Source organism: Azolla caroliniana, unplaced genomic scaffold, assembly GCF_043228905.1.
Source record: "Azolla caroliniana isolate FFs.n. ecotype wild unplaced genomic scaffold, voAzoCaro1.0.p SCAF_8, whole genome shotgun sequence".
NCBI lineage: Eukaryota > Viridiplantae > Streptophyta > Polypodiopsida > Salviniales > Salviniaceae > Azolla > Azolla caroliniana.
In genome coordinates this window covers 21,520,753-21,537,509 of record NW_028230443.1, presented here as the reverse complement: position 1 = coordinate 21,537,509, position 16,757 = coordinate 21,520,753, and the positions used below count along the sequence as shown (strand labels likewise).

General features: G+C 38.3%; 2 protein-coding genes across 2 annotated transcripts; both read right to left on the bottom strand.

Moving 5' to 3' along the window:
- Positions 1-5,648: 5,648 nt before the first annotated feature.
- On the bottom strand, positions 5,649-8,700 carry LOC147861336 (pentatricopeptide repeat-containing protein At4g13650-like). Its single transcript, XM_087324021.1, has 2 exons — positions 6,063-8,700; positions 5,649-5,968 (listed from the first exon to the last, which is right to left on the bottom strand). The coding sequence occupies exon 1, from the start codon at positions 8,510-8,512 to the stop codon at positions 6,299-6,301; it is 2,214 nt and encodes a 737-aa protein (XP_087180147.1). The 5' UTR covers positions 8,513-8,700; the 3' UTR covers positions 5,649-5,968; positions 6,063-6,298.
- A 3,951-nt stretch (positions 8,701-12,651) lies between these two features.
- On the bottom strand, positions 12,652-15,620 carry LOC147861335 (succinate dehydrogenase subunit 7B, mitochondrial-like). Its single transcript, XM_087324003.1, has 4 exons — positions 15,476-15,620; positions 13,957-14,102; positions 13,037-13,139; positions 12,652-12,938 (listed from the first exon to the last, which is right to left on the bottom strand). Exons 2-4 carry the CDS (start codon positions 14,065-14,067, stop codon positions 12,868-12,870), a joined length of 285 nt encoding a protein of 94 aa, XP_087180129.1. The 5' UTR covers positions 14,068-14,102; positions 15,476-15,620; the 3' UTR covers positions 12,652-12,867.
- Between the last annotated feature and the right edge of the window lie 1,137 nt (positions 15,621-16,757).

The following is a 16,757-nucleotide window of genomic DNA, read 5'->3' as shown; positions in this document are numbered from 1 at the left end:
GCAACCACCAACGGACCCGCCGCAACAGACAGCAACAGAGCAACAACAACAAAAACCACTTCCAGATGAACCATTGGAGCCTCTCGAACAAAGCATTCTGGACATTTTGGACGAAGAATAGCAAGGGTCGGTTGTGGATTCGACATACAAGGTACTGTCCCACGGGCGTGCCATGTGTTACCGGCCGGCAAAGGAGTCCAGAGTGGGAAATAGAGAGCTAATTAAGTAGTAGGAATGTGGTTGTAATTAAGCTATGAGTGTGGATGGACGGACCGGAAACGGTATGCCGTTCCGGATCCGGACCGATCCCGAACAGGTGCGGATGGCACCATTTTGTAATACAGACCGGAAACCTATTTAAAGGCCCAGATACAATGTAATAGTTAGCGGTTAATTAATGAAAGCTTAAGCGTTGTTATCTCTCTGTGTTAATTGCCATTCTGTCGTAATTGTTATATCTTACGCGTGTTATGAAAGACGATCCTAATAAGTAACTTAATTAAGTCGGATTAAGCGTTGAAGTCTAATCCGGTTGCCGTAACATCCTTTGGTGAAGTGTCTCCCGTAGACACCCTGTGTTAGGCCATTGTCCGGCCTGAAGAGTTAACAAAGGCTACGAGGAACTTAAGAAGCTAGGAATGACATAAGAGAATGAAGCACGGATGACACGAGGCTACAATTAATAAGGCTACAAACGTGGAATTGGAAGTGACGAGGCTAGGAACTCTAGAAGCGGTGAGTAATTAGAGAGCATGAAGACAAATATGAAGATCAAGGAGACAATATGGCATGAAATGAGGAAAACTACATTGATATGTCAATGACTGGCATTGAATCCCTTGAAAGGGACCAAGATGGTTACAAGTATTTATACTCTAAGTTGAAGTGCATGCATAAGAATATTTTGAAGAATATTCTAGAACCTTCTAGAACCTTGGAACTTTCTAGAACTTTCTAGATGTCTAGAGAGTATACCTAGATCATGTACATTTTATATAATGATATGTAGATCAAATATATCTTATACAATGCTCATATCAAGATGGTTGAGCATGATGTATTGTTGATGTGGAGATTGCAAGTTCAATCCTCATCTGTTGGGAAACAGGTCCCTCCGGATGGGAAGAGAAGGTCGAGGCCGAAACCGAAATCGAGGACACAAGGGTAATTCGGCCAAGGCCGAGGTCAAAATTGAGAACCGAAATCGATTCAGAAGACAATAATTGTAAATAGTCTAAAATGCCCCTTGCGGGCCATACTTGTAAATAACCTGAAAGTTGTTTTGGTATAAAAACAACTAGGGCAAACTTTATAGAAGTGTGTGTTGATCATTAGTTGTCATAGAGTTAGTGGATGTAGTTACCTTTGTAACTATCAGAGGAAGAGTGTGAGTGTGAGAGTGCAACTCTGTAGCCGTCTGTCAAACGAAGGAGAACTCGAGGTCGTTGCCTCCGAGTTCCTCATTGTACTTCTTCCCTACCATAGTGATCTTTTTGGAGTTTGTTGACTCCACATGATTTTTCCAGTTCGGGTTTCCACGTTACACATCCGGTGTCTCTCTGTACTTGTTTTCTGTCTTCATGTTTTTCTAGCTGTGTATTAGCTCTCTTGTTTTGTGCACCCGAATATGAATGCGTAACCAGTTGTGGCTGGTCGATTCCTAACATCATCAACTATATATTTTATGTCATTGTATCGTCACATTATCCTCCCCTTTACGAAAGCGTGTAGGGGTGAGCGAAGACTGGAACACCAACGGACGTGAGCGACCATGTGCAGTCCTCACCAGGAATTGGAACACCAATAAACTTGAGCGACCGTGTACGGTCCTCACTGGGAACTAGAACACCAACGAGCATGAGAGACCATGTGCAATCCTCACCGAAGACACGAACACCAACGGATGTGAGTGACCATGTACGGTCCTCACCGGGAACTGGAACACCAACGGGCATGAGCGACCATGTGCGGTCCTCACCGGGAATTGGAACACCAACGGCCGTGAGCGACCATGTGCAGTCCTCACCAGAGACACGAACACGAACGGACGTGAGCGACCATGTACGGTCCTCATCGGGGAACTGGAACACCAACGGGCATGAGCAACCTTGTGTGGTCCTCACCGTGAACACGAACACCAAAGGGCGTGAGCGACCATGCGCGTTCCTCACCGAGAATCAGAACACCAACGGGCATGAGCGACCATGTGTGGTCCTCAATGAAGACAGGAACACCAATGGACGTGAGTGACCATGTGCAGTCCTCACCGGGAATCGGAACACGAACGGGCATGAGCGACCATGTGCGGTCCTCATTGGGAACTAGAACACTTGACGTCGATGAAAGCTAGGCAAAATAGTTTTGATAACGACCCCAAGAGGTGTTGAAGATGATGATGTCGAAGTCGAAGTAATGAAGACAATGATGTTGAGGAAGCATCTCTGGAAGCAATGACTGTGACTATGGCAATGATGGAAACAAATAAATAGATGAAGAGGATAAGAAACACAACGATCGAGACATTGAGGATAAAAAGAAACACAAAGACAGAGATATAGAGGATGATAGAAAACATAGTGACAGGGACGAAGATGATAAGAAACACATAGATAGGGATGATGATGATAAGAAACACATAGATGGAGATGAAAACGGCAGGAAACACAAGGAGAAGGATGACAATGACAAAAAATGCAGAGATAGGGATGTGGAAGATGATAAGAAGTGCAAAGATAGGGATGATGATGATAAGAAACACAGAGATAGATATATGGAGGATGAGAAGAAACTAAAAGACAAAGACAATGATGGGAAGAAACTAAGAGATAGAGATGTCGAGGAAGATAGGAAACGAAAGGATGTTGATGATGGTAACTCTCGAAGCAACGACAGTGACGATAGTAACTATAAAAGCAAGGGCGATGACAAAGACTAGGGATGCTTCCAATTGGAAGGGATTCAAACCGTCACGGACACATCAACCCTACACTACGACAAAGCACATATGACGAGGCTACGACAATAAGGTTACGAATGTGGAACTCGACATGATGACGATAGAAACTTGGGAAGTTGGGAGCGATAAGATGAGGAACTTAAAACGCTAGGAACAATACAAGAGCATAAAGACAGATATGTAAATCAAGGAGAGAAGATGGGGCTAAACAAGAATACTAGATTGATGTGTCAATGACTGGCGTTGAATCCCTTGAAATGGACCAAGATGGTTACAAGTATTTATACTCTAAGTTGAAGTACATGCATTAGAATATTTTGAAGAATATTCTAGAACCTTCTAGAACCTTGGAACTTTCTAGAACTTTCTAGATGTCTAGAGAGTATACCTAGATCATGTACATCGTATACAATGATATGTAGATCAAATATATCTTATACAATGCTCATATCAAGATGGTTGAGCATGATGTGAGGTTGAAAGTTGAATCCTCATCAACTATATATTTTATGTCATTGTATCGTGACACAATCCGACAAGCAAAAGACAACTTGGTTTAACTCCATAATAACAATTTTTTCCGCAATTACAATAGGAGGGGTGCCCCTTGATTTTTCACTGAAAGATCAATACCTATTGTACATCCTAGGTACCGAATTGCGAAGCCTGATGGTAACCATCGAAATTGCGGAATTTGTGGATTCCATAAAGGAGGATCTATATCAACCACCCAAAATGCAAAGGACTTGTTCCAATTGACCAATGCACCTGAAGCCTTACAGAATGTGGATATGGACAATTTTGTTTTTTGGAGATTTTCCGAATCACCTTTTAAGTATATGGCAGTGTCATCTGCAAATTCAGTGAAGCACTCCAAGCTTTGCCTAAAAATTGTTGTCCAAGTATGGATGGTCTAACCCTAACATTCTTCATTAAATATTGGGACTTGTTCAAAGCAAATTTATGTACGCATTCCAACAAATTCTTCGAAAGGGTAGTATGCCTTCACATTTTACAAAAGGACTAATTTACCTTATCCCTAAATCAGATGGTCCTTCACTGGACATCAAGAAATGGTGTCCGATTACACTACTGAATACGGTGTATAAAATCGTAGCTAAAGCAATTAGTATACGACTTAGTACTATAATGCCTAAAGTTATTCATCCGACTCAAATAAGTTGAATCCAAGAAAAACACAAGTAAGAATGTCACGAAGACGCATATTCATATCTTGTGTTTTTCTTGGATTCAACTTATTCCATACACATGAGCGACTTGTTAAATCCTCATTGGAAAAGGAAACAACTGATAATAGATTGGAATAGTATCGTGTGGCTATCTCTCTCATCACTTGGGGGTCAAATGAGATGGTCCCATTCTCATGTTGTAGTTGTTTGAGTGAAACGGCAATATGGTTGGGTCTCATTGCATGGAAAAATTCAACAATGCATTTATCACCCAATTGGGTCCAATTAGCTATCCTACGATGATATTGAAATTATGCACACTTTTCTAATAGTACAACAAGTTCTTGTTTTGTTGACCCAAGTTTCTCATCAATCCAAGTACAATGTGTTTGCTACCTTATATTTGTTATGCATGTATGTTATGTTTGTATGTATGTCATGTATGTTATGTATGTTTGTAAGTATGCTATGTATTTTTGTAAGTGTGCTATGTATGTTTATATGTATGCTATGTATGTTTGTATGTACAGTATGTAAGTTGGGAGTTGTTCTCTAGCTAGAATCTAAATGGACTATTGGTACCTTCGATGTCATTGCGAAGAATATTGGTATCAGTAATTGTAAAAATTAATGCCTTGGTGGTGCAACCTAAAGAAGCCCCACCAAGTGTCAGTTGATTCCAATAATGACCCATGGCTAGAGTGGCCTTTTTGTTGATTGCTAATTGGAGAGCTCTACTTGGTCATGTAAGTCCTACAAATGGTGTTACTATTAACCAACATTGGGCCTTGTCTACCACTTAAATATTTAATTGAAATGCAATACATAGGGCATGTTCGTCAATATATATATTTCATGCTCTCTATTAGATATTGATACTAGTGAACCCTAAACGATGCACATTCTCTTATCAACTAAAGAGTTCTTGGTGTTGTTGGTTCTCGCTCTTACCTTATTAATATTATGTTGCAAATTTTGGGTAGAGTTCTCATTGTTGTATATTGTTATAAAGACTATACTTGTAGTATTAGCTATAGAGGTATCATTGATATGTAGCATGGCAATGATAGTGAGATTTTGATAGTGGAGATTTTGGTGGCAGCGGTGGCAGTAGTATTCAATGAGCTCATTATACATACCTTATGGTAAGTTTAGAGAGGCCTTTTGATTTATAGATGCTTGCAAAGACTTCCCAACTTGTGTGTCCAATCTATATCTTTCTCAGATTCCTTTGTCCCAATGTTAATGGATGTTGATATAGATCATTGAGACAAACCAAACCCCTTGTTCTTGAGTTTGATTTATCATGTTTTCACTTCCCTTGTGTGCGCATCAAGTTTTCACTCATAACAAGATATAAAAAAGGAGAGAGGAAAGACGATTCTAAACCATACAAATGTAAATGAAAATGGGTGAAGCCAAAACATGGGACCGAGGGTTAAGACTTTCAAATATAGTATTCTTAGGAATGCCAAAAAGTAATGAAATCACAACACATGAGGGATAATTGGAAATCATGTATACAAAAAGAAAATATTTTGCAAGCATGTTGAAGTCCACAATCTCAACATTGTATGTTTGCAAGACGATACATGATCATGCTAAAAATCTTGAAAGGATATATATTTGGTCTTCATCATAGATGGATGGTTGGTTGGTCATTCAATGAATTCATCATGCTACTTTGAGGGCTAGTCTCTAGCAGAGATTTACACAAATGTTTCATTCTTCCTATACTTCAAATATTGCTCTTGCATATTTGTGGCAGAACAATTGTTAGCTATCAATTCAGTGTTTCTTGCCTGTGATAACTTTTAAAAACCTCTCTGTTGAACTTCAATGGTTCCTATACTTAAAATATTGCTCTTGCATATTTGTGGCAGAACAATTGTTAGCTATCAATTTGGTGGCCGAACAATCGTTGCTATCGAATTTCAAAAGGCAAATACATATAATTGCATCAGCCTCTCTGCACATTTTTGCCGGTTTCTATATCATCTTGTCGGACAATCCATTTGAGTTCACGAGGATCAAATGAGGTACATATACACAACAAGCTATTCTCATGCCAAACTATATGGAGCTTGTATTGGCATTAGAACCCCGACTACCCAAATAACAAATCATTCATTAGACCCTATAATGTCGATTTTCAAGCCTCAGCAAGGATGTTAGCCATACCAACATAAGTTGCGGCATCACTTTTGTCTATTTGTATTGCATGTTTGAATGCGTGATACCCATATTCTACATCACCCCATTTTTGACAAGCTCCCAATATCGTACGCCATACAAGGGTCCCGGGATGATATGGCATCTTTTCTACAATTTTGACCGCCTTTTCTATATGTCCTGCGCGACCCAAAAGATCGATCATGCAAGCATAATGCTCAGGAGTTGGGACAAAACCATAGTTATTACTACACATGACTTCAAAATACATATGCCCTTTTTCTACTAAACCTGTGTGACTACATGCAGTAAGAAGGGTCATGAATGTGATAAAATTAGGTTTCATTCCTTCATCAAGCATTTGTTCAAAGACAGCCAAAACATTTTCAGTCTTCCCGATTTGGGCGTACCCCATGAGCAATGCTGTCCAAGAGATGACAGTTCGGAGTTGGAGCTTGTCAAAACAATCTTGTGCTTCTGTAAGGGACCCACATTTAGCGTACACATCTACTAGAGTATTTCCAATAAGGAGACACTCTTCAAGCCCTTTTATAGCAATCGAAATATGTATTTCTTGCCCTTTGATAGTTGCTCCCAAGTTTCCACACGCCTTTAAGCTTCCAAGAAACGTGCCATCTCCAGGAGGGACTCCTTTGTGTTGCATTTGTTCAAAATGATGAAGCGCCTCCTCGTCATGTTCATATTCCGCATATCCTGAAATAAGTGCGGTCCAAGATACAACACTTTGCACGTCAACTTTGCCAAATACTTCCTGAGCTTCAACAAGCAAGCCACATTTTGCATACATGTCAATTAAAGTGTTTCCAATGATATCCTCCTTTTCCAGTCCTTTCTTAACTATCTCAGCATGCTTCAATTGTCCGTTGGCTATCATTCTGATGCTACAACAAGCTTTCAAGATAAAGATAAATGTAACAATATCTGGAGAGTAACCCTCATTTTGTAACTTCTCGAAACAATCTAGTGCCTCATCAGTACATCCATGCTCTATGTATCCGGAAATCAAAGCATTCCACGAGACCACATCTCTCACTGGAAGCTTTTCAAAGACTTCCCTTGCTTCAACAAGACAACCACATTTCATGTACATATCAAGTAAAGTACTACCTACAAAAATATCTTTCTGAAACAACATCTCTCTTGAAATTCTTGAATGCAATTCTTCACCTTTGAACAAAGCTCTTATGTCACCACAAGCTTTAAGGCCAAAGACATATGTAATTGCATCAGGAGAGACACCTTCTTGTTGCATCTGTTCAAGAAAGCGTAGAGCATCCAACCCATGGTCTTCGGCATATCCTGCAATCAACGAGGTCCATCCAACCACATCTTGAACCACAAGTTGTGAAAATATCTGTTGTGTTTCGGCAAGGAAACCGAATTTCGCATACATATCAATCAATGTGTTTCCAAGAAGAACCTCTCCTTCGAAGCCTCGTTTTACGGTCTCAATATGGATTTCTTTCCCTTTCATAACGTCTCCAGTGTTACAACAAGCCCTTAACACACAAAGGAAGGTGACTTCATCAGGGTAGACATTGTCGGACAGCATGTTATTGAAGCAACAGAGCACTTCTTCCTCACATTGATGCTCGACATAACCTGACAGCAAAGCATTCCATGAGACAACGTCCCTAACAACGGAAGGTTGTTTGTCAAACACTTCTCGTGCTTTGTCAAGACATCCACACCTCACAAACATAGTAACCAAGGCACTACTAACATAAACATTCGTATCCAACATACCACATCGAGAAATCTCATCATATATTTCATGCCCTTTTTCCACATATTTCCACTTAGTACAAGCCTTGATCAAAGCCAAATACAGTTGTGCATTGGCATGGATGTCATCATTATCTTGCATTTTCTTGTACAGGAGAAAAGCATGTTGTGGGTCATCAGAATGCTTGGCATAGCCAATAATGAGAGAGCTCAATGTGAGTTCGTTCTTGTATACAAGCAAATCAAAAGCTTTTTGAGCATGAGACATGGATCCATAACTGGCCAACATTGGGACCAAATAGTTCCCTACTAATCCATGGCTTTGCAGGCCACTCTTGCAGATATGGATATGCATTTCCATAGCTTGGGCCAAAGAAGCTCTTCTTTCTCTCTTGCAATTTTCTCGCACCACTAATGTAAGCTTCTGAGGTGAAGCCATGGGAGGCATGAGAGAGTAGTGCCTTGTGTAGGCACAATATCATCTTTCTGAAGGATTTCATGGCCAAGAAAGGCCTACTAGGTGTCTCTCTGATGCACTCTGTTTCTCTCTGTTCCTCAATGTTTACAATGAGAGAGCAAAAGAGAGGAGATAATATACTAACCATTATTGAGTACAATTTACAAAATCAGATTCACTTTCACCCAAACATATAATGGAACAAGTATGTAATTAGTGAAGAAATAATTAGAGATCCACTGATTGATGGATGTAAGTTGATGTAACTAACAATCAGCTACAGGTTTGGTTCAGTTTGGTTTGGTTTGGTTTAGGTTTAGGTTTTTGTAAACGGTTCGGTTCAGTTTGAGCCTTCATCGGTTTGACGGTTTAGGATTGACATTTGATCATTTTCTTAAGTATTTTTTTGAACATTTTATGCCTAATTTTGATATTTTAAGAAAAAAACTTTAACTTTTGAAAATTTAAAATTTAAAACTTTTAAAATTAAATTTGAAATTTTGAATTTTGGCCTAACTTGAAAACCAAAACCGAACCGCGAAACCATGGTTTTAACGGTTTAAGGGTTTGAAAGTCTCTAAAACCGTTTGGTTTGAGCTTGATTTTTTTGTAAAGGTTTGGTTTAAACAGTTACGTGGTTCAATTCGGTTTGGTTAAAGTTTCATTTTTTTAACGGTTTGAATTTGACACTCTCGAACCAAATGAAACTATTGTCGATTGCTACATGTAACAACGACAAGAATCTTGACACTCTGAGATGAGTGTGATACTTGTTAACTAGGATGTGAAGCCCTTCTAGGGCACAAGCATACCCAAAGGAGAGATCATGTCCATGCTATCTCGAAGGAATCGGCGTGTCCATGCTATGTCGAAGGAATCGTCATGTCCATGTTATGTCTAGCATGAAAGAATCGTCATGCCCATGCTATATTGAAGGGATCATCATTCCATGCTATATCGAAGGAATCATCATGCTTATGCTATGTCGGAGAAACAATGAAGTGTAGAACATTTGTTGCTAATGAAATTGATATTCAATCAACATTTGGTGTTATGAAATGTATTCTAGAATACTTTAAGACAAGGAGGATCAATGAAATTTCCTCCATGCAAATGGTGGTTTTGGTTGTTTCTAATTTGTATATTTCATGATTGAAAGAGTAACAACAAAGTAATCCTTCAATTGATACTCTTTCAAGTTTCAATCATGAAATATACAAATTAGAAACAACAAAAACCACCATTTGCATGGAGGAAATTTCATTGATCCCCCTTGTCTTAATGCATTCCAAAATACATTTCACCACAAAGACAAATTACACGTTAGTATTGACAAAACATAAGATAGTCAATGCTTTATTCATCATGTTTGTTGATGTTTGTAATCTTTTAAATGTTTACTTCATGTTTTTGACATCAAAGGAAGGGATATTTGATATTAAAGATGCATCCATCTAGAAGTGGTTAATATAAAGGGATGCAACCATCATTATTTGCGTCAAACATTATCATCAATCCCCTACTTTTCTTTGCATATGAAATCATGTGGATCTATGGGACATCATCACCATTAGGGCTTGAATTTGACGGGTTAGTATTAAAGTTTTTCGACGGGCATTTTTTAAAGATGTATGTCATATGACATGAGAGTGCAAAAATTAACATGTCATTTGACATACAAATTTTAATAATGAAAAGCTCTATGTGATGCTTCATTGTTTTTATTTATTTATTTAAAAAATCAATACTTTGCATTAGCTAGCAAGCAAAGTACATCAAAGACCAACAAATTTCAGCAAACCTCACTCTGGCCTTCTCACCAAAGTGATCATTGTCCCCACCCCCTCATTTACAACCAAAGTATCCCATCAACTCTTTTAACATAGTAATTAACTTGTACCACAACTATACATGTTTACAGTTCCTGGTCGCTAATGGAAGCCATTGGCAAAAACATCCATCTAGGTGCTTGGTAGTTCCATTTAGGTCCTCATGATGATCTGACCACCATAGGAGCATAGTGTCATCTGCATACATTGAGTCCAACAAATCCTTGCACGCATGTGGGACAACCAATCTCCTTATTCCTGCATCCAATCTATTTAAAAAGAAAGAGAATGCCTCTGAAATAAATAAATAAAGGTAGGGGACCAATGGGCACCCCTACCTGACAAACCTGCATAATGGAATTGGTGGGCCCCGATGCCCTAACACCAACACCCTACTCAAGCTTCCTTTGTAAAAGGCCAACGTAGTTGATCTCCATTTTGAGGGTAGTTATTATACCATGTACCTTCAGAATTAGAAATATCAACCCCTCTTTAAAATGCTCAGGTAAGCACCCAACATCTCATGCCTCATTTAGACCATCGACCAAGTCAACCTTAATCACTTCCCAAAAAATTTCAAAAAAATCTCTTGATAATTCGTCGACGCCTGGACAAGACGTTCTACATATACCTGCCAAAGCGTCTAACACCCAAGAGTGGCCTTGACAAATTAACTTGTGCAACCTCTGAAATTCTTTGTTGCATTCCCTCCAGTACAAGTTCTACCAGTGAAGGTTGTTCAAGGATACTATGACTAGATGAGAGAAGCCCACTATAGTGAGTTGTGATCACCTCCATGATATCCTATACATCCTCCGATAGTGAACCATCCTCCTTAATCAACTTAGGACTGACGCTACCGTTTGTTCACGGCTTTTTATACTTAAAAAATTGTTGGTTCACCTTATCCCCATTCGTGCTCCACCATGTTGTTGAACTCCTGAATAACATCTTGTTTCTAGACACAATTAACCGTTGAAGTGTTTCTTCCGACTAGTGACACTTGTGATTTTTCAGAAGCATTCTTTGGGCAACCGCTATCGATCTTCTTAATTTCACTTCTCTTTCCTTAGACCTCACAATTTTATTTTTAGTCTCTTCATGCAAATACATTGAAGTTTCAATAATCTTTCCTCGAAGTTTATCAAGTGCACCACAACTAGCTGGATTACTTTCCCATATGCTCCTTATCTTCCTTCCCACCTCCGCATCCTCAAAAAGTTTACTGCTGATCCTTAGGTTGCAATCCCTTTTTTGCCTCCTCTAATTGACCAACGTAATCTTAACCGGCATATGATCAGAGTAAACCGAAGCTGCGATGATTTCAACATTGCTGCCATATTTTTCCAGTTCCGAACTTATGTATATTCTGTCTATGCGAGATATACAAAAGCCATTTATATTGCAACTTGCTCTTGAGAAGCTTAGCATATGGCATCTTAAGGAACTTCTCCTCACCCTAAGCTATTCCATGGCATCTGATGCCATATTTTCGTAGATATGATTTTGTTATGTCACTTATTAAGAACAACATAAGAAATTTACATGTATATAATATATATATCTTCTTCATGGGTACTACCATCAATCATGAGCCCAATTAAAATAATGTTCACTGCTCTTACTTAAAGTTGCAGTTATTTTTCATTATTCTCTAAAACTTATTGTATGTCTTCTTAAAAATACAGTGTCACCACATGTTTTTTATTCTGTTTATCCTTCTTTAACTTCATCGTATTTGTGAAGAATGAGGTATATATTATAATTCCCAAATAATATATACTCTTATCAAATGTATCTTGGACCAAGGACAATTATGTTCAATCATTCCTTTGCTTTGGAAATACATGGTCTAGGATGGAAAATACACCACTCAAGTTATAAACACAATTTATAAAATGTCATATCTCAAACTAGATAACATCATATTGTAAACAAAATGCATACTAACACAAGACATGGTCATTGTTACAAGATCGAGTTATATATTCCTCATTAAATTCTAGCAAACATTAATCACTACCTAATAAAGGGTATCCAAGAAAAAATCAAAGGGGACCTTTGTGGAAAGACAAACCAATCCATTTAAAATGACCATAAATCATTACAAGGGTATCTTGAATGAAGAAAATAAAGAAATTCAAAATTTCCTACTTTCTTCTGAGACAAGAAAGAAGTTAGAAATTGTGGTTTTTCACAAACTACCAAATTCACTACTTTAATTGAGAGGCGACTCCTTGTGTTCAAAAAAACGTTCAATAAGAGCAATAACTTGCACCATCATTTGTGAAGCTCAGTGTGTTTTTCTTCTAAAACCATCATAAAAAAATGAGTACAACCTTTTATCCTTTTTATAAATACCGCTTATCAATCAAGATAAACATGCCTCATTATTTGATGTGTCATAATCAAACTCTTTCATCAAAGATGATTTCTCGTTATTAGAGATATATATTAACAATCTTTCTTCCCACAAGATGTATATTAACCAAATTGTTCGGCAACATTCAGCCTCATCTACTTCTGGCTCGTTTCTAATCTTTCCGCTCTCCGCTGCTGAGTTACGTCATATATTTGGTAAATACAACCTAAACAAAAAATTCAGTAATCATTGAACTCAGAGAAAATTGTATAGAAAAAACAGGATTTTTTGTTTTATTTTCTTTCCCCATTGTGAGATTCTTACCTGCACTGACAAGAATGACAAGAACATCGCCCAACCTCTTCACACGACGTGCCGTCTCCTTGCTTGATTTGAAATGTTTAAGAGCTGAATCCTCCTCTAGAAGCTAGTGAGAACAAAAAACAAACTTCATAAATGTATAAACATTTTTCTCTAGAGAAAGCGAAAGAAACTAGATCAATGTCTCAAAAGAAACTATATCATTAGTGTTTATGTGTAATAAACGTTAGTCATACATGATCTATACTCTTATGGAAACTGTTTATAGTACACTGTTGGTGTCAATAAGCGCAGTCTATACTATTGCATGTGATCAACAGAATGAGTGGAGCATTTGAAGTAAGAGATAGGCAAGGAACATATTGTATTTACGGAACCTTAGAGAGTTCCTTGTTATTCACTTCCACCATTGAGTGGTTATGATGTCTACCTATTAAGAATCACACAAGAAGTTCTCATTGTATCAAACTCTTCTGTTGTAATCTATCTTCTCCATTGATACTCGAGATTGAATTTAGGTCTATGCATTCCCTATTTTCCACTTCATCATTAGAATGATAACCACATGTTTAGTGTGACGTATAGTACTAAAATGTGGAAAGGCTCATGGTGGGAGACTATGTTTTGTAGTCTTGATCAGTATGATCGTTGACCTTTGTCAGGAGACAACCAAAGATAAACCAGTGAGTAGAATGAGGCCTGATATTAATCAGGGGAAAAAAATACCAAAATCTGTAAATTTTCAGAAAGTAGTGGTGCTGCATTTTGTACTACAAAGAGATATTTAGTGATTTTGTGAGAACTTTAGGGATGGATGCTCTAGCCAATACCAAACAAGTGTTACTGGTACTCTTGTTTATTTTTATTGCTACTAATTATCATAAACAATAATGGAGGATCCAAAGTTTTGACTTGGAACAAACCGCTTTCTCTCGTTCCCCAGGGGGTATGGAAATGCTTCTTCTTTGGAGCATGCGTGAAGAGCGTCCAGTAGATGCAAATAAACCAGATAGCGATTGCAATCCATGGGCCATATCTCTGTCCACTTCGTCAAGAAATACGAAAGCCGCTATATTTATATATTATACAAACAAACAAGGTTAGATGCTCTATTTAAACATCACAAACATAACAAATAATTCATGTTATGTATAAGAAAAACAAATCAAGAACAAAATTTCATATAAACATGAGCACCTATATGTTTTTGGTTTCTAATATACAAAAATATGATCAGGCTTATGAAGAAATTAGATGTATAGCACAAACATGGTACACTGCCTCATAGACTTGGGAATGCATAGATAAAATTATGAATCCATGCATGAGATAATGAGTGGAAGATAATGAATTTTTCATAGTAAAACTACTCAATGATGAATTTCGGTGTGGCAACCACTATGCATGAATAATGAAATATGCGTACTAATTTCATAAGCAAAAATATTACAAAAAAATGTCAAATTTATACTTACAAAAGCAAAAAACGCAACTGTTCGTCAAAATTTAAGTTAAGTTACATTCAAAAGTGTACAACACAGATTTAGAGATGGTTAGCATGTTCTCCTATTAATGACATGGAGTTGATACCTCTCCTATATATTGGGCTTTTTCACTCCCTTTCACATGGTTTCTCTTTCCACATTACACATGGACCATTAATATTTCGAGAGGATTACAACTTTTCAAAATGCTTCCATTGTTGCACATTCATCCACTATCGAGTCCATTTGTACGCAACATGACTAATTCATTATATGTATGCTTTTTTCCAAAACATTAAAGAAATGAGCTATTGAAATGGAATAAAGAAATAACACAACTTCTCCTCGTAAACTTTGGCTAAACTTCTAGTATCTCGAACTGAATTGTGGATAGCAGAGGTAATCCTGTCCCTTTGAATAAGTCTAACAATGTTTCATTTTTTCATCACACTGCTTTAAGGAAATAGCAAATTTTAATCGAGAAAAGAGGGTGAATTGACCATGCAATTACCCAAATGACGTGACATAAGAATTGCGCCAATTAGGAGAGTTTAGGAAATAATAAAAGCTTAAAGGCCAAAGACAAATATAATTGCATCAGAACAGATAACATCTTGCTGTATTTCTTCTAAAAAGCATATGGCCTCCATATAATGCTCAAATTTGGCATATCCTTGCAACCAATGATGTCCATCCAACCATAGAAACCAATCCCTGCTCTCATACCAAACTACAAGGAGCTTCTATCATCATCAAAAGAATGTCACCATCAAAACAACAAATCAACTCATTACTCCCTGTTATACTGATTTCAAGCCTTAGCAAAGATACCCTAATTTCTATTGTCACCCCAATATTGTATGCCATACATGAGTTCCAGGAGGGCATGAAATCTTTTCTTGCAATTTTTATGGCTTTCTCTATATGTCCTGCAAAGGGGATGGAAGGAAATGCTTACCTGAGATGTGAGCGTGTCGAAAGGTATTTCCTTGAAGAAGAAGAAGAAGGAGATGATGGTGATGATGATGAAGATGGAGATCTGTTCTTCTGTGTTTCTGTTTCTATCTGTCGCCCTCTCTGTGCGTTGCTTCCTCTGTGTATTTTTTGGCTGTGCAGGAACAGAGTAGGGGCCCAGGAAGGCTCCCAAAAAGGCTATTTTGGTAATTTGGAATATTTTGGCCTTCATTTAGATCACATTATGTATAGATTGGCTTCTATTTATAAAAAAAATTATGGTAAAAAATAGCTATGCTCCCGGTTCCGGCTCAAACCGAACCATATCGTTAAGCCTTCGTTTAATGGTTTATCGGTTCCAATATACTTAATTGGTTTGGTTTGGTTTACTATTTATTAAATTTGTGGTAAAATACTTAGCATAAAATACGTGTAGAATACGTATTCTAAGTATTCTAACTTTTTTTAAAAATATTGTGGTGTCCCTTTCATGCGAGTGCATGCCTCTTAACACACCGCCCTTTTAGCACACCACCGGTTTTAGCACACCCTTTTGGGACGCATGTAGCTAGGCTGGCCCAAAATGGGTACTTTTGTATCTTCTATAAATTGAACGATAAGTAAGAAGCTACGCAAGCTGGTTTGGTTTCCTTTTATGTGCATTTCACATAATTGGTGGAGAAGCGGGGTAAAAATTTTAGTCATTACCACCTCGTTCATGGCATCCCAATTCCCTCCCATCGCATCAAAGGCCGATACCCCGATGGAGCCCGAGTTCTCGCAACCTCACGAACGACCATCCCCTTTCCAAATGGAGCAACTCCTCCAACTCCTTTCCAACGCCATGCTTCAAATCAACCACACAAATCAAGCTATGCTCTCCTTCCTCTCCGCTAACAACGATCGCACTCAAGATCGGCCAGATTCCAAGGTCCGCCCAAAGTCCTTCTCCAACTTGCCTTCCAAGGATGTCTTAGCTTGGTTGGACCACTTTGAGATGATCTCTAGTTACCATCGATGGTCTGACGAGCGCAAAGCTTCGGAAGTTCATACCTTGCTCGAAAATGTCGTCGCCACCTGGTACGTCCAACAATCAAACGATGTAATAGAGAACTGGGTGATCCTCCAGGATCTCCTCGTGCAAAACTTCGTCCATCAAAATTCGGCCCAAACGATGTTACAACAACTCGAAACGTTGCAACAACAAACACACGAACCCGTGGGCCAATTTGGTGTTCACCTCAATCAACTCCTTGTTCGTGCCGACCCTACCATGCTCGAGCATG